The sequence below is a fragment of the Odontesthes bonariensis genome, chromosome 18, assembly GCF_027942865.1.
Source record: "Odontesthes bonariensis isolate fOdoBon6 chromosome 18, fOdoBon6.hap1, whole genome shotgun sequence".
Taxonomy (NCBI): Eukaryota; Metazoa; Chordata; class Actinopteri; order Atheriniformes; family Atherinopsidae; genus Odontesthes; species Odontesthes bonariensis.
Genome location: NC_134523.1, coordinates 13288500 through 13309728, shown reverse-complemented (window position 1 = coordinate 13309728; position 21229 = coordinate 13288500). Strand labels below are relative to the sequence as shown.

The 21229-nt window shown below is 44.9% G+C and overlaps 1 protein-coding gene across 3 annotated transcripts in view; it reads left to right on the top strand.

The window, feature by feature from the left end:
- Nucleotides 1–18450, top strand: part of znf704 (zinc finger protein 704) — a 53660-nt gene extending 35210 nt beyond the window's left edge. For all 3 annotated transcript variants that reach the window (XM_075449784.1, XM_075449783.1, XM_075449782.1), the window contains exons 3-9: nt 7632–7735; nt 8550–8827; nt 12817–12917; nt 13170–13464; nt 13952–14086; nt 14173–14264; nt 14861–18450. In XM_075449784.1, coding sequence (XP_075305899.1) covers nt 7632–7735; nt 8550–8827; nt 12817–12917; nt 13170–13464; nt 13952–14086; nt 14173–14264; nt 14861–14975 — 1120 coding nt within the window. In that variant the 3' untranslated portion in view covers nt 14976–18450. The remainder of the gene's footprint in view (nt 1–7631; nt 7736–8549; nt 8828–12816; nt 12918–13169; nt 13465–13951; nt 14087–14172; nt 14265–14860) is intronic.
- Nucleotides 18451–21229: the final 2779 nt, after the last annotated feature.

Genomic DNA, 21229 nt, shown 5'->3' with positions numbered 1-21229 from the left:
CTATAACCATTTCAGCTCCTTCTCCGAGGTCGGGTCTTTTCATGGTTCTATAGAACGCATCTGACGGAGGTGTTTGGTGGTCGGTAGCTACGCCCCATGTCATGCTGTCACGGCTGAAATGTTTCCTCAATAGACACGGACACAACCGGCGGGTGTTTAATAAGTTAAACTTACACGTTGTCCCCTTTGTCTGTGGCGCTCTGCTCTCCTTTCTTACTTCATGAAATGAAAAAGTATCGCCTGCGCATAATCCTTCGTCTCCTGACTCTCTCTGTGAGCTCTTCCAGCCTCGATATTAGACGCCTGATGTGATTGTCCATGATTAATATCACCGTCATGCAGACCATGAACACGGTGGCCTCCCCGCTCTCCATATTAGCTTCTTTGTGGTGTTTTTTCTTCTCTCCTTACTTTTACCGGGTTTTGTTTTGTTTTGTTTTGTTGTTGAATGTAGCGCTAAACGGCTAAAGTAACACGTCGCTGACGCAGACGGCTGCGCGCGGCGCATCAGTCCCGACCTGGTCCCGACTCATGTGCGAATGCAGAAACAGTTCCGCTGGGGAAGGATAGTTATCAGAACGAAATTCGAGTAGGACAGTTCTGATAACTGCGTTCTTAGAACGGCTCTGTCCGAAAGCGGCTATCATGTATAGAAAACTACCTCAATACATTTCAGGATATTGAAAAGTCTCTTACGCACAACCTTGTACTTGTATTTGTATTGAGATTTTATTGAAAAACTGGGTTTTTTTAGGTACTTGTTCTCCAACAAAGGACTGTTGTTGGCAACATCGCTGAAGGATGCCTGCATGTCGGAGAAAACTCCTGAGTGTCTCCCTTCATGTGCACCTGCCAGTCAGAAGCTGCGCCCTTCATGCATGTTGACCTTGTGTCATATGCAGATTTCTTTTGTGGTTTGGATAGTGTGTGTGTGTGTGTGTGTGTGTGTGTGTGTGTGTGTGTGTGTGTGTGTGTGTGTGTGTGTGTGTGTGTTGGATATATCAGATAAGCACATAGTATGCAAGAAGCTTTCTGATTTATAGGAGCTTATTGAGGAGGAAATGGGCTTCATAGTCCAGTGGCTGTTATAAACAAGTAGACCTCCCTGCACCATGCAGCATCAAAGAGACAAGCCAACCCAAACACACACACACACACACACACACACACACACACACATATTTATCCACACAGGCATACGCATTCTTTTTTCGTTCCCTTACTTTGCTCGCACTGTGATCCGTGGCAGCAGAAGTCAAAGAAGCTCCAAGCGTGGGAGGGAAAGCTAGCGAGGCCCAGAGAGAGGTACACAAGAATGAAAAGTCAGTCCAGCAGGGGTGAAGGGAGGAAGAGGAGCAAGAGGACTAAAGAGTGTAGGAGAGAGGGGTGGGCCTGGTAGCACTGGTCTGTGTTTTAGGGGAATTCCTAAACCCACCACACCTCTCAGCTGCCTTACAGAAATGATTGATGGTGCTTTGGGTGCCATAGAAACTAATGCGAGCAGAGTTTGTGCTCGCTTGTCTGCACAGAGGCTGAACTTGGCCCTTCAGTTTGAATGTGTTTGGGAAGGGGGTTCGTTTATAAAAGATGACAAACTTTAGAACGTGTACTGGTCTGTGTGAAGCATAAACCAGTGTTGTATCTGGACCCGTCAGGAATGTGGTATGAGACTGTTTTAGTTACCGTCCCTCGTCAGCTTTTTAAGGAGCAATGTTGAAGCTTGTTGCTCCAACAGAAGAGGTTTGGAAAAAGGAGGAAAAAAAATAATTACCTGGCTCATGAACATTGAATTTTCACATACATTCGATGGACGAGCTTCCCCCTCTGATGTCTGAACTACAGCTCTCAGGTTGAACAAAGTAACCTGATAAGCAAATGTTCACTTAAGCATCCTGTTTTAATGCAACAATACCCAGATGATTGCCTTTTTATGGTAATGACTCATATGGTGACCCTAAGGGGGGCAAAACCAACAAAGCAAATCTACATTGAAGAAAACTCGGCGAGGACAACAAACACCACAAAAATGCGACAATAAACAGAATGTAAAAACAAAGTAAATAACACAACACTATTGGACAAAAACATGGTGGGAAAAAAAGACCATAAAAGCAACTCATTTGGACTTAAAATTAAAAAAGTTAAAAAAAAAAAAAAACACACAAGAAAATGTTAGAAAACATTTTCTTAAAGTAATACTATGTAACTTCTCAAAAAGCCCATTATGGAGCTCCCCCTACAGGCTTGGAGGTAATGTACGGTTAAGACACTGTTGTAAATCTCTTTCTCTTCCTTGCTTCATCAGTCAATGTCTTCTTCTGTTTCTTCGGTGCCTCTGCCATGATGATCGTACTGACAATGTTGCGCTAGCATAGCCTTATACCTGGGAGCGTGAGAGGGGTCTATTTGTTTTTGCGGTAGGTGTGCCAGAAAGCAAGTCGAAGTACTTCCGCTCAGCTCCCGGGCCGGTCCAGCAAAGTTACATAGCGCAGTTATTCCAACTCAGACCCCCGAAGGGCATAGGAGACAGGCCAATCGTAATATTAAAACTCATTCTAGCCGCACAATTTTTTTCAAACTGTTATTTTAAGGTAGAAATGTTACATAGTATCGCTTTAAATACCGTAATAAAAAGTTTGTGTTGTTCCGCCTTGAAAAATAATGGCACCCAGTTTTTCTTCTATCGTCAAAACATCCCGGGGGGGGAGGAACAAAAACCAGGCCTACATTTCAGTGGCTGCCTGTTTATCTGTCAGGATAGTCACAGTAACATGAACCCGTGTTATTTTCTCCGCCTTGCACAGTGTTTTGCTTGAAACTGAACACCGGTCCCTCCACAATGGCGGTGACTCGGGCCTCAGACTTCACACCCATACGAGTCTGCCCCCCATCTCACTCGCTCTCGTGCGGGCTCTTTGTTTTGCTCATTTCACTTGTAGTACTTTTAAAAAGAGTGCACACGTCTGGTCAGACAAGTACAACAAATTTAAGCGTCTGCTACACACTCACACACACACACACACACACACACACACACACACACACAGAGACATTTCATTGACGGGTTGGAAAGCTGCCAAATCTCCTTCCAAGCTCATCACCACTCCTGAAGAGGGAGCTGTTGTTTCACCTGTCTCCACAACCACAGAAGGTTTCTGCCATTCCCTCCCTGCTTCTGCTTCTCATTTCAGTTGTTTTCTACACGTGTTCTTGATTTTCAAAGCACTCAGTCAGGGATTTTTCTCGTCTTTTTATCTTCAGGAGATCCAGTTGCTCATCAATAAATGTTCTACATCTACTCCAACCCCCCCCCCACCCCCCCGCAGTGTTTTTTGCTTTTCTAAGCATCCTGCATGTGTCTCAACTTCCAAATACAGTAATAATGCAGTTTAAAGGTTCTACGTAACCTTTGTCCACTCACTCACGCAGTCAGACTTGTTTCATCTGATAGGACCTCGCCTAATGACTCAGTGTGAGTGTGCGGTTGATCGACATCTGACTCGCCCGCCTTTTTGGTTTTTGCTGCCTCTGTCGGAGCGAGAGCGATCCGGCGTCATTGGTTCGTAGAAATGTTTGACCTCACCTGTTTCCAGCAGTTTTCTTTTTCCTCTGCTTGAGTGGATTGTCTCTGGAATGAAAAAAAAAGGTCTGTTGATTTGTTAATTTTTTGTTTATTTTTTTATTGAAGGACACGACTGCAGAATATTCATTCGTTTCAGCTTCTTGAACACGAGCATTTGTTGCTTTTCCTTGTATTGCGTGCCTACAGAGTCCGAATCTACAGATCTCTCAAGCTTTTGATTGTTTGCACTAACAAAAAAATAATAATAATAATCTGGGAAAAAAAAAATAACATCATTAATTTATGACAATCATGCACAGAGTTAAGTGTCCCATCTATGTGCTGTCTTTCCATTTTTAATTATAAAGCTATTTTTCCTATTTGCCAATGAGAGCATTTGAATATTAAGTTGAGAGAAGGGAGGTAAAAATCTCCTTTAATGTATGTTTTGCACTGTGTGTACATGTGAAAAGAGGACAATGATGCAAGTTTTGCACGAAGAAGCTTCAGGGCGGCTTTGAATCAGATACAGATAAGTCATTCTGAACGTTGACGCTATTTTAATAGAACATGTTCAAATTAAAGAGTTTGTTTCATTGAAAAAAAACCATCTCATCAGTCTTTACCAGCATCTCCAGTGGAAGCTGGTCTGCTATTTCCAGTTAGCCAGCAGCAGGATGAAATCACATGGATCCGTTTCATGTAAACAGCTTTAGTCAACAAGCTCTTGACTTTATCTGTAGTTTTCTGTTGATGAAGCTATACGTCCAGGATAATGTCCCCTTCAGGGACCCAGAGGAGGAGGGGGGGGGGGGGGGGGTGATACTAGAGGAGGGTTTATTGCAAATGATTAAAGTGAGAATATTGCAACACACACACACACACACTCACTGTGACACACACGGTGACACAAACATTCCAACATGTGAAACTCATTTCTCGGAATTGACTTACCAAACCATTAACCATCCCACTGTGTTTCCTGTGGAACGCGTCTCGACGGGTCTCTCCGCCACGCGCACGTACACGCTCTCAGTGTGTGTTAATTATTGCCACAATAGCCACTTGGACGAAAGTTTGATAAGACCGCTAATGACAAATGTGATTTGGGGAAAATCTCCCTTCCCGCTCTCTCTTTTCTTCCGTGCCATACATTAGAACTGAACTGTAAGACTTCCTAATGTGTTTTCCCCAGATTTACTCTTTCATATTTCATGATGGACAAAATCTCCAAGCAATTATTATCTGTCACTGTTGCTGTGAAGAGAATATCTACAGTCACATGATGACCTCCCAAGGTGACCAGGAAGTGGTTTTATGGCGGTGGGGGTGGGGGGGGTTATGCGTAAAAGTGGCATTTGTGTGTGCAGCCTCTTTTCTTGATTTATGTGAAGGCTGTAATGACATCATATTCAGCAGCAGGAGGGGTAATAAATTAGCCATCAGCTAATGGAAGCTGGTCCTCTCTCTTTGTTAGCCAACACACTCTTCACATCTATCCCTCTTTCGCCTGTGAAGTAAATACACTTTTAATCGTGCAACTCACTCACGATGAAACTAATGAGACACGGGCGGTGTAGCTTAGGCCTACGACTTGCATCGCGTGCCAAATTTGACAATCCTGTTCTGCTCAAACTGAGCAGCTAAGTCCAGGATTCTGATCATCCATCAGACTGCCTAAGTTGTAGAGTGTGTGAATACTCTCTGAGATCTTACAGTGCCCTCAGTTTGATGTCAATTAAAATACACAAAGTGATCCCAGCCCGGTGTTGCAGTATTGTTCTTTACAGAGCGTGTCATTTATTTTGCTTGCATTTCTCTTATTCATAATATAAAACACAGCTGAACTTGTCTCATTTTTGGGGAATGTTATGCCCCGTGGACCCTGTGGTGAATCAATCTTATAAGAATGATTCTAAATATAATCCCTCAGAAGTCTGCTTTGGTTTGGAAAAGAACTCTGGAAATCCCCGTTAGCTTAGCTTTTTTTTTGTTTTGTTTTGTTTTTTTTAACATGTGGTTGCGAACACAGGCCTTAAGTCTTCACTCGGCACCGGCAGCCGAAAGTAAAACCTCTGATTCCATCAGGAGAAACACTACGTTCGGGAAGCCTTCTCAGGTTTGTGCAGAGCCGCACAGAAGGAAGAGGGACACCGGTGTGGTCAATCGTTTGGGATGCTCGGGTCCATGAAGCGCTGTTATCTAACGTCTCATCCCATCCAAGTCCACAGATGTGACGTTTGGTGTAATCCCCCTGATAGACCAAAACGTTGATTCTTTTTTAAATACTGCAGTTATGGCTGACTTTTTCAGACGTTTTCTCCTTAAGCTTTGACGTCTGAACAACATTTGCAGTTTTACATCCGCTCTGTCGTCTTACATGCACGTCAGTGGCCCGTGTGGAGTTTGGGACTTTCCCTCTATTTTTCTTAAGTACAGTCAGCCCAGAGGGGGAGCATCTGTGCCTCCAAGCCCTTCTATAAATAATTATCAGGCGCCACAGCAGGGCTTTAACTGAGCCTCTCAACTATTCTAGTAATTTAGTTCTAAAGTGTCGCCGGTGTATTTGTCGTACAGTGCGCACGGGGTCGCGCTGTGTCAGGGGGCAGTGACGGTCACCTCGTGTCTCCAGCATCATCATCCACTTCAACCACAGTCGTTTAAAGTTGTGTGCGGCGAATAAAAGCGGCGATGATCTTACTGATGTTGCATAACTGCAGCTCTCCGTACAGTCTGAGCTAAATGGGCACGGCTTTGCTTTTGAACTTTTGTTAAGAAAGTAAACTGTGAGTTATTTTAGTTTAACAGCTTGACGCTTTGCCGTGTTTCTAACAATGGAGATGCTCTGCTTTTTGATCTCGTGAAATTCAGCGTGGCTTATTTCATGTTCCTCCAAGGCAGCAGAAGATTTCATCTTTATTATGCACTCGTCTTTGATCCTTTTGGCATCCGCACACCATCAAAGCCTCACTGGCGCGCCCGTGCGCACACCGCTCGGCGTGTTAACAGAGAACTTGTACCACAGGTAGACCGTCGGTGATGAAGCTATTGACATCTCTTTGATCACGGGGATTTCGTCTCTCTTTTAGGAGTAGTACATGCCTGCAGATTAACACGGCTGTCTTCCAGTCCACGTTTTCCACACATCAGGGAGATTAGACAAATGTGCGTGGTGGATTTGGTTTGGGTCTGTCATGTAGATTGATGCGTTTGTGTACTGTGGAATAAAACGACTGCATGACTCTTATTATGGGGTGTAGTATTTCAGCTGTTAACTGTTGATTTTTTTTCTTTTTTTTTCTTGTGGCTTGTGGGCAGTTGCCCGCCAAGGACTAAAAGAAAACAAAACACTCGCATGTAATTAGCACCTTATGTTGTAGATATTGCTGCAGTATGCAGGCCAAAAGCTCTGCTTTTTGTCAGACAACATCTGGCGGAGGGAGGTGAAGAACTCATTGGGTTCTTTAGCTGTCCAACTTTTGGTGGCGAGAGTCGTGTGGTCACTGCGGCCTGTAAAGTCTTAACCGAAGCAGATTTTTGTTCCTTTTGTTTTCTCGACTTGAAGCGAAGCTGATGTTAAAGTTTGATGTCGACGTGATGGCTTTTGTGTAATTGTTAGAGTTTTCCCTCTCATTTGTGTTGAAACAGCTGGATTGAGCTAAGGGAAACATCCCATTTCCATCCCTGTGTCCATGTTGTTTCCATCGTGTGCAACCCCTGCTGTAGTTTAATGGCGCCTGCAGTTAATCTCTGGGTGCTTAACTTCTAAAAGTTGACCAACTGCAGGCCAGTAAGCACTTGTTTATATTAACGTGACAGATTTAATGGCAAAGCCAGCAACCACAGCGTCATTGTGGGTGCCTTTTGGTTCTGAGCTAAGTAGAGGTCGAGTAAGAGGTTGCACTACCACTAATCTGAAACTGATAGTTGCAGGAAATAAGCAGTTAACTATGATTTTTGGGACAATTAATGGGCAACTGAATGCTTATGATCGTGACAGCCATAACGACAGACTGGAAACGGATGATGCTCAGTAAAGATTTCTTCTTTTTCTCTTGTGTTTTGTCAGACGGTCAGAGGAGGAAGTGGATATGGACAAGGTGACAGCTGCCATGGTACTGACCAGTCTCTCCACCAGCCCGCTGGTTAGGAGTCCACCTGTCAAAGTCAGCGGTGAGTAGCATTGGTACAAGGCGTAGGCGTCCTGCCGACATTGACGGATGTGCGCTTGCTTTTCCTCGATCACAAATAAAGCAGAAATCACTTGACATCTAGATGCAAAAAAGTTGCTCCACTCCAAGACGTTAATTTGCATGTTCTCCATGGGCTGACATTTCCCTCCCTCACAGCTGCTATCTTGTGAATGCATGTGGCCGCTTTGGCTGATAAATTACTGCCACCTGCTGTGCTGCAGGAATGCCTCATCAATGAACTGCTCCAATCCGCAGAGAAGCACAAAGAGTCTGGATTTCAGCCACTCAACATGGTGGCAGGAATCCAACGGGCCCCACAACTGCAATCGCACACAGCCACCAACTGACGGCCCGTTCCAACAAGCAGAAATGAAACCTTCATGCAGTTCGACGCTAAACGTATCAGTCATCCACACATGGATCAGTTGGGTTTTAAATACCAGCTTTACAGTTGCTGTCTTCATGCACTCATGAGCTTCACTGTACAACATCGAACTCAAGGAAACAAACATTTGTTTGTGAGAAATGCTCATCATGTACAATTATCAGTCATTACACTTGCTTCTCTCTAACTCAAAACCAACTTGGTATTTTATGGGAAATACGGCTGCTGTAAAGAAACAGAGACACAAAAACTCATATATACACACACAGCCTTTATCTTTACAAACATGCCTAAACAAAGTTTGGGCGGCCGTTAAACTTATTCTCCAGCTCTACCTTTCCTCTCGTCCCTCCCTCTATTACCATTCCACCTCCTGTTCCTCATATCTTTGCCGCCTCTTTCTTTTCAGAGGGTCTGAATGGCTCGTGGAAGGACAACGGCTCGACCGGACCCTTCACTCCGTCTAGCAACAGCTCTTCGGGGGGCTACTGGAGCTGGTCTGCTCCCAGCGATCAGTCTAATCCGTCCACACCATCCCCGCCACTCTCCGCCGACAGCTTCAAGCCCTTTCGTGTACCCAGCCTGGGCGGTGTGGGGACAGGCCCCGCAGGCCCCGAGGACCCCAGTCTGGACGAGCAGGACGGCAGCAGCTTGCTGTTTGATGAGCCCATCCCTCGCAAGCGCAAGGTGAATGCTGTAAATCAGATTAGAAGGACACAGTGTGGAAAATGGTGCCGGTCAGGACGCTCAAACCTCTTGTTGTAGCCGAGTTGTGTCGAAGCCTTGGTCCGTTCTCCAAACTAAAAGATGTCGTGCAAGTAAAGGAAAACAAATAGTTCTAAAATAATGACTGATCATTGAAGAAAACACGGGTTATGATTGAGAACAGACTATATTATCACTCAAAAACAAATGCCAAACAAAAAAAACAGTGGTGATTTTCCATATTTACAGGTTTTAAGAGGAAGCTTTGTCCCTCCATCATGCGCCTGAGCAGGCTTAAATAACTGTTTCCGCTCATGTTAAAGCAGCGGATCTGACAGTAAGAGCAGAGTCAGCGACTTGTCTTTGAGCTCCTTTCAGGTGAAAGTCATTTGTTTGATGCCTTTCCTCGACACACTGCAGGATTAACCGGTGGCATCATGGATGTAATCCAGACTCTGACTGATGGGCAGCGATGACAGTGGGACAGGAGAGAAGACACAGATTTATTTTTTTTATTGCTCCAGTGGTAGATTTTGGCTTTCCAGACACGCATCCTTGACACTCTTTTTCTCACTCATCATGTCACCGTGTCTCATTTCTACACACCACTGACAGCTCACTGTCTCCCTCTTTTTTTATTTTTTTGTATTATTCATTATTATGTGTTGTGCTTGCTTCTCATCAATGCTTCCATGCACCGCTTGGCTGACAGTATCATCCATCTATCCCATCTCCCTCTCATTCTCCCTCTCATTCCTTCCTCTCCTCCTCTCGCATGTGTTTTCTCCCATTTTTCTCTCCCTTCATGTGCGTCCTCCCCAGACATTCGCTCTTCATAATTACCCCTCAGCCTTCACACACGGACACTCCACATCACCCGTGAAGATTTCAACACCCGTTACTGCCAACACAAAGACCGCCCCCCTGCCTCGTGTCTCCATTCAAAATCAATACATTCTTGTGGGTCAGCTCCATGTTGGCACACCAAATACAGCATACTTATCAAGAAGAAAGGAATGATGGGAGATGGACATCTCTAACATTAAGAATTAAAGAGCGACTTACAGAGGAGGATGGAGTGGAGCACAAATGGCGACACAAACGGCTTCTCTGAGAGTTTAGACAATTAATGAACACACTTATACAAGCTATATGTGCAGTGGAAGGGTATCACATTAAATTATCTGCATATTCCTCTTGTGGGCTGTTTTTCCTCTTGGCAACACAATACTGTTGGAAGGCCCCCCCCCCCCCAAATTTAATTAACTGCGAAGTGTTTCTTTAAAGAGAGTACGCGCGCACACATTCAGTAACGCACGAAATAGGCTTTTGTTACAAAGACAAAACAACACACAGGGGATGGATGATTGCTGCGTGCATGCATTTCTGAAAGGAAGTAAAAGAGGGGGGGGGTGTCTTCAAAATTAAATCAGCCCCCTCAACAAAAGTTTGATAGACGGGCCTGTAGGGCCATTTATAGTGGATCCGAATGGAGGAGCGGGAGGGCACGGAGGAAACCCTCGGGGCTTTTCACTGCATGAAAACAATAAACTGTCTCTGTAGGAAGCCGGTGATGTAATTACAGCAGCCGAGGAAGAGATGGAGGAGCATCGCCTCCTTTGTGTCCAGTATAGCTCCGTGGACGGATGCAGCAGCATGTAGTCCGAAGACGTTCGAATCCTTTTGCTATACCTCAGAACACAGGGAAGTGGAGTGAAGCTTGGCAGCAACTGCAAAGCAATCACATCGACTCCAACAACCAGCACGATCCTCATGTTTGACTCATATTCAGATGATTTGTTTTTGAAGATGGCTGATGGCTAACTGTCACAAAACGTGGGAAACTCAGGATGCAAACACAAAATGGCTAGAGTGGCAGGTAGTGCTTAAGCTGTGCGGTTTATTTACAGGGAGAAAAACAAAAAGAAGCCAGTTATGTGGACACAAAGCACACAGAGTGGCAGCCCTCACACTCTCAAACCTCGAGTGTCTGGTCAGCCTGAGCCTTATATAGCCCCATGCCCCGCCCCAAGACCAATCAAACCCAATTAAAAGAGAAAACAATACTTCTGGCCACCACATTTCACACACAGGCTCTGCAATAACCCCATTAACATTACATAACATATACTAACCATCACCATAATAAATCACGCTCCATTTGAGCAATTACAACAGAAAATATCAAAAGACCCTGAATTCTTCCCCTCCACTTAGAGGGGAGATGGTATAGTCCGCAGCCGGCCATACCATAAAAGGCTGCTGCTTCTGCTGCTCTGTTTCACTCTCCCAGGCAGGCAGAGAGGAGCAGGAGGATGGCAGCAGCATCACCACCACAGGTCACCACCATTAAATAAAGTAAAGTGGAGACAACAAATATGATGAGTAGTGTGGGTGGTGCGTGCACTCACCACCAAACCAGTGGGGAACAATGTAAATATGTGAAAGGCTGAGGGTGGTTTACCATGTGTCACCTGTTTGTAGTGACGGTGGCTTCGTCACACTAACACAATGTACCAGATGTCCTGGTACTGTAGAGACTGATTGCACATCAAGCTAAGCTCTTGGACATACGACGCTTGTGTTGTCTCTCTGTAGTGTTGCGTGTCCACACTCAAGGAATTGTGACGTCCTACTGCTTTCCTAACGCATGTCGCCACTTCCCTGCTCCCTGTATGCTCACAGCTGTATCCTGAAGCCTCAGTCGGTGCACAGCTAATGGCACATGTAGTGGGTTTTGCACTGTGGTCACATTTAGCCATACATTTTGTGGTCAAAAACAATGGTGTACTGTGTATTTTTGATCCTTTTTTTTTTTTTCCTGACTTTTTTTGCTCCTTTCTGCTATTTGAGGGGAATCTTTGTGTCTGTTGTTATTGGCAGATGGCAAAGGGAAACTAATCTGTGCTGCAGCCCTCATGCCCAACGCTGCCGTGTTTGCTGTTCACAGCTGATGGATAAGCACGTCTCAGTGGCCGGTGCAGATTATTTAGAGAGCGGAGTGGCCGCTGTTTTTATTTCTTAAGAAAATACAATATAATTAGTAGGGAAAAAACAGGATTTTATTCCCATTATTATGTTTTAACATTGATTCATGTGCTTAACTAGATCAGTTCTGCGGTCCGCCTGCTGTGCACTTATTTGAAATAAACATGTGTCAACTAAACACCTGTCCGCAGTTAATCAAAAGCAGCGTTCCGCAGCCGACACACTGACGAGGCTGCCTGCAGATGTGCCTGCATTCATTTTTTTGTTTGCCGGCTTCCTGAAATAATCAGCAGCCGCTGCCATGAAGCAATCAGCCAATGGAGATTGTGCCAAGAGGGCAAATAATCGGCCTGATTAATCGGCCACCTATTAATCACCGGTTCAAAGTGTCTGACGGCTTCCGTCTGGCTCAGTGGGACTTATGGATTGTTGATCTTATGTTTTACATATTCACCCAACCTCCACTTCTTTGGACAAATCTAGGTCAAAGCCCGGAGCCCTCTTGGCGAGAGGAGACGATGCTAACCACTCCAGCGTTAAAAAAGACTGCGCCTACATTTCTGATTTCAGATTTACTTTCTTCAAGCAGAACACGGTACAGGTGACCTGCCTGAAGTGGGTATTTGTATTGAATATTTAGTGGCGAACGAGTGACTATCTGTCCCTGTTGGGGATATTTTAGCAAGTTTTTCTTTTATTTTCGGTCTTCCAGAGGCATCACTGTTGCTGCTGCACACACTCGCCTCCTAAACCAATCAAATGGGCCATGAAAAAAAGCCTCCGTCTGTTCCCGCTGTTAACTTGAGGTTCCATAGTTATGCGTTTAAAAGTTGGAAATGTCCTTGAGAACAAAATGGTTAGAGTTGGGGGAACATCTGAGGGAGTCTGTCCGCCTCCTTCTGTGGTGTCAGTGATGATTTTGGCAGATGTGAAGGGTCCCATCTGCAAACTCTGACGTGTTCTCTGTTGTGTGTGTCCTGCAGAACTCCATGAAGGTGATGTTCAAGTGCCTGTGGAAGAATTGTGGCAAGGTGCTGAGTACCACTGCAGGGATTCAGAGACACATCCGCACCATCCACCTGGGGTAAGGCGCCAGCACACACACGACTCTCACGCTGACCCTTAGCTTGCTTCGCTGTCTAAACAGCAGATCAATGTTTGATGGATTTTTGGCACGCAGACGCATCCTCTTAGGTTGCGACCGGCGAAGAGCAAACGAGTGGGGTGGACGCCAATTATCGGAGATACATCAACATTCGTATTAATAATGAGACTGCATTGACATGTTTGCCATCACACAACTGCTGTACCTGTGCCCTCTGCACATGCTCTCCAGGCGTACCTGCGACTCAGACTGCAGCGACGGCGAGGAGGACTTCTACTACACGGAGATCAAGCTCAACACGGATTCTGTGGCAGACGGGCTGAGCAGCCTGTCCCCCGTGTCGCCATCCATCCTCTCTCCCCCACCTCCTCCCCCGTCTCCTCTCGCTCCTCTCAGCCAGCCGCCGGACTCCCATCGACCCCTGCAACCCTCTGATGCCAAGGAGCCTCATGCTGGCGGCACCACCCCGCTCAGCCGCTCTGCGCCCAGCGCTCTCTACCTCGTCCATACAGACCACGCCTACCAGGTCAGCGTGCACGCGCACAGTTATCCAGCCAAACTCGCAGAGCGAACATATGGTTTCTCGCACACTGCCATCAGAAACTCAGGATGTCACAGCAACTGGTGGTTGCCATTTTTTTTTCTTCGTGCCAGAACACAGCAGCAGCTCTCAGTGTTTAGTGATGGGTGGTTTTGAAGCAAATTAAATCCAATCTTCAAAGGATTGCTTGTTAGATAACTATCAGTGTTGGTTAATAGCCCTCCTTCATTAATATTCATTTGTACATCTGCTCTCACGTAGAGTTACATGAATAAATGATAGTGAATTTGATCCGAAACACAAGGAAAGGGAAAAGGAGAGCCAAAAAGAGTCCGACACGCTGTTGTTAAAACACAAGGAAACAAAGGTGGATTCAGAAGTCAGGGCTTAGTGGATAATTAATTTCATTAATTGGATAATCAGCAACTTCTAACGATATTGACTGTTTATTCGACGTGCTTCATGCCTTCAGGCCACAGCTCCAGTGTCCATCCCGTCCAGCAGCAGTAACCCGGCCGGCCCGGCCTCCACCAGCTTCACTCCCACCAACAGCTCCAGCTTCAGCATCTCCTGGCAGTCGCCTCCCGTCACCTTCACCGGGAACACGGTGAGGAAACGTGCACGTGCACCACCCAGGGTTTAAACACACATATTCCTATGTGCTATTAATGATTACATTAAATCTCTCTTCAGGTTTCTCCCAGTAAAAGCCAGGGATTTGGCGAACAGCGCTCCCAGGCCATCGCTGTGCTTTCTTCCCCTCCGAGAGCCACCACTGCCCTCAGGTACTGAACCCCCCCTGCTCGGTGTGTTTTATCAGACATTTGTTTATTAGCTTTGATTACAGCCTGAATAAAGGGAATTTGACCATCAGATACGATGAAGAAAGGACTCATGCCGTTGCATCTAATGTAATTAGTAAAAATTAGTGCACGCTGTAGCACAGTGGCCCTTAAATAATCGGTTCAGGCTCTGATTCACTTAAAAAAAGGACGCTTTGCCACTTTCTTCCTTTCGCTTTAAAATTTCATGAAAAGCTTTTTTTTTAAATTTCATCTTTAGCCGTGATCTCAATAAATGACTTTAATTTCAATAAAAATCCCATTTTCTTCTCTTAGGATTGCATTTCAATTGTAAGTTTACCACTTAAAGGTGGGTTCACCCACGATAGTTTCAGAAACAAATTCTGACGAGCGAGCCAAGCCGAGAGTGACCCGGAAGGGCTCCGTCTAAAACAACCTCAGATTTCATCGTAGCAGCTCGAGCCAAACTAAACTGCCCAACTGTGAATTTTTATATCTCAGCAGTTGATTACTTTGTAAAGACATACTACTGTTTGTCCATCACAACAATTTCTTCTCCAATTGTTTCTCCTCTCCAGTCGGAAAGTGCGCGGCGAGGGGAAGAAGTGCCGTAAGGTCTATGGGATGGAGAACCGCGACATGTGGTGCACCGCCTGCCGCTGGAAAAAGGCCTGTCAGAGATTCACCGACTGATTCCAACAGTTGGCACGGTTGTTGGCCAGAGAAAGGGGGCGTCGTTTTGCATGCATTTGGTTTTCTTCAGCTCAAAATCGTAACTTATCCGTCAAGCTGCCCCTCTACTCGCCTCCCTTCAGCTCCACTGAACCAACCCAGCCGTGGAAGCAAGCAAAGGATGGCAAAGTGGCTTTTTTTTTTTACATTGCCGTCCAGGATTCCTGATACTGCCTCACTTTTTCCCCTCGTTCCCAGTTGTGGGAGACCTCCAGTGCAGCTAAACGGTGTAAAAAATAAAAAGATAGATTTCCGCATTTTTTTTTTTTTTTGTTTTCATGTTTTGTAAAGCTCTGGTTTTTAAATGGGAAGTCTTGTCAAAGCAGGGGTCCAGGCTGTTTTTATGTGTTTCGTCTAAAGATTTAAATAGATTTTCTTTTTCATCCAAAAGATGAAATGGGCCTGTTTTGTGATGAGCGTTATGAAGGAACGGAAAGGTGAAGCTTGCCTTTTTTTTTGTTCTCCCTTCGACTTGTTTTTGTTTCATTTCGGGACACTTTGAGGTGATCTTTTATCACCGACATCACAGCCTCTCCTGGTCCCCGGGCGCTCCTCACCCCCCTGAGGGAAAGCTGAGGGCTGGCTGGTGGGCAGGAACAAGGAGGAAGAGAGACACACGAGGTGAAAGATCAATGCAAAAAAAAAAAAAAGATACAATATACAGTCAGGGAAAGCAGGTGGACGATACCGTGATAAATGCAACAGCATTCACACAGACAAGTAATCCCATGCTGTCGAAGCGGAGGATTGTGTCACTTTTTTTATCCACTTGATTGAGTTTGTTTCATCAGGGATGTGTTTCTAAAGAAAGCGACAAAAACCAGCAGCTTAAACTTGGGGTTTTTTACTATATGCAGCACTATCTCAACAGGCTTCTCTCTTTCAATACCTGCAACCAAAAAACTTCTTCCTCTTAACTTGCTTTTTCTGTTGTTGGCTTTTGTTGTTTAAGGTGCCATGGTTGTTGCTTTTATTTGCTCTCGTTGTGGGTGACACCGAGCCCGTTTACCGACCCGCTACACAGAGTTTGTCGAAAGACATCCGTGACGGCGCCGGAAGTCAACAGCAGGCGACGCCACGAAAGGATAAACATGTGCGCGCCACATACAGAGACGTATAGCCCTCCTCTTCAAGTCGTCGTGCGCCTTTTCCAAAGGGAAACAAGGAGAAAAAAAAGAAAAAACTTTGTTTACATACACCACAGAGGTGCATCCACGACATCTGGAAAACCAAAAGTGTTCTCTGTATGTGTGCTTATGGACCACTATGTTCACTCCATATCCAATTTGAATGACTGCTACAAGAAATAACAGCAAAGAAATCCGAAATATCTTTCCACCCAGCTGTAGCTACGCCCCCTTCTTGAAGCATTTCTTTTCCGCGTGGGCAGGAAAAGTTGTAAGCACTTGATTAGGTCCCTTCTTTGTGGTTCGACGTGCACTGCACAGATCAGTCGCTTGGCTGATCACAACTTTGGCTCCAGCTTTCCTGAGAGCTCCTTGTGATCGGAACTGATGAAGTTTTCCTTTTTTTTTTTTTGTCATATGAATGTGTTCATCTGATTCTCCGCCTCCTTGTTTAGTGAAAGGTGGGAAGCAAAATCAAACGGCTTCAAAGTTTACAAATGCGGACCAACTTTCTGTCGGCCGGGGGGCTGCGGCCAGCTTACATGAATGCGTTGGAAGTCCAGGCAGACGCGTCCACCGACGGGGCGCCTTGTCCTTTTTGTTCCTGCCTTTACTCCTGCATTGTGTGACTTGTGGTTGTTTAAATGCATGCTGTGATCTTGGTTGGCGTTTCTGTCGCATACACAAAGAAAGCATTTTTACACCGGTTAGTATGAACCAACACCAGCTGATAAACTCGCATCATGTTAACATACCGTAACTCCACATCTGCAAACCGTAGCCCTTACATCTGTTCCTGCGTTGTTTTGTTTGTTTTTTTTTTCTTTCTTTTCTAGTTTGTTCCTGTATATATAGAGTCGTATTATCTCTAAGCTCCCTTCATTAGCTTGGTCAGTACGTCTGACACCATATGAACAAGACATGTTAGAGATTGATGTTTTGTGAGGAAATGATGTTCAGTCTGCCCGTCTCATGTTGTTTTGAACATAGAGATAGCCCTAAAGTAAGATCATTGTGCTTCTTCAGTGTCATTACGATGATGTTTCAGTATGAAATATTGAGATTATCTCAAAACGCATTTGCCATTGTACAATGTGAATATATTGTTAAAGAAAGGTCACATCTATATACATTAAGAAAAAGAGACATGTCTAAACTCAGAGCAACAAAAGAGGTTGATTGGCTGTTTTTCTTTTATTTTTTCATATGTATATGCATATTATATATATATATATATATATAGTGTTTATTCATTTTATTTTCATGTTCTGCTGAGGGAGAGTCCTGTGGCTCTCGTGGCATAATTGTCATTGCAAATTCAGCTTGTTGTGCTCTTTTCTTGGAGTGTGACCGGCGCTCTCGCCCCGGAGCTCCTTCACGTCACGCTCCCCACTGCCGGTGCCGCTCAGGGCTCCAACATCCCAGCTGATTAAAACCTTTATTTCCCCCCCACACACACACACACACACACACACACCTCTCCTCTGCCCGTGACAACGCAGGCCTGCCCGCAATTAGTTTGATTGACATGGCAGTGTGTGCTCATGCCCGCCGGCAAAGCACCTCTTTTCAAGCCCCACTACTGTTCCTCCCAAGGAGTTTACACACCTTTATCAAATGGCCTGAGGTGGCTCTGGATCGGGTCAGGTACGCTCCGACGCTCTGGGGTCATGGATGCTTTAGTTGGTAAAGACACCAGCGGCTGGATGTTTTTCTTTTTTTTTAACATTTTTATTTCTAATTTTTATTCCATGCACTTCCATCTCTTTGGTGCTTTATGTTCTCCTCCACTGGCGTTTGAAAAGAATTTGGCATCGGCAGCAGCCGGGTTGCTGTTCGGAAACGAGTCCCCACAGGTGCTCACCGGACTGGATGAATTACGTGGCAGCTTTTCCAGGCAGCTAATTTTCACACGAAGTCGAGTACTTTTCAACACTGTGTTGATCAAATCAGTCACAACAGGATAAAGGTAAAATCTCGCACTGTTATTTCGGGGGAATCCAAATCAACTTAGAAATGATATTTTGCTGCCGTGTCTCTCGGATTTTATCTCTTCAGATTTGGCCTCGGCGGGGGAGAAACCAAGGTGCTATATTTACCCACACAGTGCTGTTTCTCCCACGAGTCCTCTGATCATGACTTCATTTTGTACACATTGTTTTGTTGTAGAACATGAAAATAAAAGCACCCTGCCTCAAGTCTACCAAGTGTCCGGACACAAGTCAGTGAGCGTGTCGCTCTCAAACCCCCATCTTTCCACTGCTTCTTCGTCATCGACTGTTTTTTGTTTGGTGACCTCGGTGTTTGGGGCCCTCAGTGTTTGGGGGCCTCGGTGTTTGGGGCCCTCAGTGTTTGGGGGCCTCGGAGCGAAAGTGGCGAATTTTCCATCTGCAGTGAAATTAGATCAGTTTCTGTAAAAATGCTGTTTTCTTATATGTGAGCACTAAAGTGCTTTTGGTTCAAACCAGCAAATTTTGCTATCTGAATTTGGAGATGAGGAATCTATAGTCGAGGCTGGTTTACATGCTTTTTCCTTGAGCTTTTGGTCCACGATACTCAGTCACTTCGTCATAGATTGAGATGATCGCCTTTCAGTCATCAGTGCATGTTACGAAGTCTGATTCTTTGAAAACAACCGTGCAAAAAAAACTTAAATCTGCAGAAATATTGGCATAAAAAGTATGCCTCAAGTCTTAAAAGCTGAAATGTACATTCTGCAGAATGGTTCATCAATATAACGAAGCTCATCTGATCCAGAATGATTTGTCCTGACGCTTAACGGGGTCATGGTTTACCACATGTGTTACTTAAACGGGCAACTTTTATAAGGACACCATTTAAGAGAGAATGGAGTTGCAGCAGTTTGATTGATTTGATTAACCTTATTTCTAAATTTCACAAACACCTTTTACATGCCTCATTTTAAATTGGACTAGTATTTTTCATTATCACTACAAATCACAGAGGCCCCTGTAGGAGCCTGACAATTGGGTGAATTAGTTTGGAACTTCTGACTTTATTTTTAATTTCTAAGACACAAAAGGATAAACCTACAACCAATTAAAGCCCTGTGGAAATTGTCAGATTCTGTCTGAAGAAGCTCAACATGAGCTCTTAGTTTTTTGGATAACATGACATAGTTCAAGGTGACTGTTAACTAAGTCTGTTGAACACATCTATAGGAGCATACAATAGGTGAAACACTTCTGATGAAGACGATGTGATGCAGTCAAAAGCTTAGATGGAGTTGATCAAGTATTACAGTTCAGTGCTCGCAAAGTAACAGCCTCAATCTTTGTGACGTAGCTGCAGAGCTGAAATTCTGCAAGAATCGGGCTGTTTCTCGGAAAGTTGGCTGCTAATAAACACCATAAGAGTATGTATGTATTTACTATGTCAAAGAGCAATTTGCAGTTATCCTAACCTGTGAGTGTTTTTTTTCCCCCAAACACACTTTTTATCTGAGGGGTGCTTTACCGTCTCAGACTTTCATTTTGAATTTTACATGTGACAAATCCACGAGTCGATGGTTTGCCGAACCTCTGAGCTCTGAAATATGAAACCACAAGATGAACACGTTGCAGAGATTTTAGGGATACTGAGTCATTTGTTTTGGGTAAAACTGTCAGACAAAGATTGTGATGCTCGTTACTTCATCACTTCAAAAGTTCAGAAACCAGCTCCGACTACAAACACGCGTTTGCGCGGCAGCATCCAAACTGTGCCCTCAAAGACCACAACAAGGGGTCTTGGTGCTCCTTGTCCACTTGTGTGGACTTCCTGTTTTATTCAAAGTGGAGTGGCCGGTGCGTTCACACCGCTGCTGCCTGTTAGGAGCTGAGCTGTGATTTATGTGTAGAATAAAACTAAATTGCATTATTCTGCTTATGGGTGATATAAAAATCATCTCTCGTGAGTTACAATGAAGTCCCCGTGTGTATATGCGGTGTAGTCGCCGGGCAGTGATTGCTTTAACAGTTGTTCACACGTTGACAGTTTTATAAGGACTCCTGGTTTATGTACCTGATCCTCACTTAGATCAATACTTCATACATGACAATACTTGTACGTGACAAGAGGCTAACAGATGCTATACCCTCTATCATCCATGTATAGGTCAATATATGCTACAGTATAAACGGAATAAGCTGCAGTACAGTATATCTAAGCTACAGTATCAGTGTGTATCAGTTTATTGGTGATATGACTTTATACTTTCTAAATTCCTGCTTGTGTTGAGTTTTATTCACACTTGTCAGCAAAGCGATGGGATGTGCCTTTAGTCGGGAGGCTCCCTCCCTCAGCTCCGTGGCTGCCACCTTTCAGCAGGTGATTAAAAACACACAAGGGGCTGTTATCTGTCGGCCCCCGCACAGACCTGCCTGTGTTCTGCAGATGCAGCACCCAGCCACGGGCTGCCGGCAGGTGGCGCTCTGTGGAGTCCGAGGCTTTGCAGTTGGTCGGTTACAGCATTTCCTCCCATGATCATAAACTGAAATGGAGGAGGTTTTCATAGTGTCCAGATCCTACCAACCGTATGGCTGGTTTCTATGGCTACCATGCTGACAGGCATGTTTATTTGTCTTTGCCCCTATTGGCTGCCAGTTCAGGTGTTGTTGTCTATAAGAAGACGAGCAGCAGTTCTGCAAACACTCTGTGGGCAGTTCGGTGGTCTGCTGATCAACATTAACGGTTAAACAGGAGTTCTTGTGTGTTTCCAGAATCTGCTTCACCCTCATCGTGTTTGGAGGAGTCTTGAATGTGCCTTGACCAGCGTGGAGTTTCACCACGTTGTGTGTAGGAACTCTGGATGCGTGCTGCTGTAAGAGGCAGGCGCACAGTGACGACGATAGAATGTTTTCTGCCGCTGGCTAGTCTGAGTTCAGCTTTCTGTATCTAAAAGTCATAAGTTTGTGATACAATGACGTGTCTTCTGAGTTGCGTTCAGAGGCCCTTTTGGCCCCTTTCCCGGTTCCAGAAAGATGTTGCAAGATCTTAGAGTGACTTTTCTACTCTTTGTTGTAACTTGTGAACTACTTTTTTGATCCAAGCTTACAATGAAGCTGTGTTTCAGTGTGTCGGTGTTTG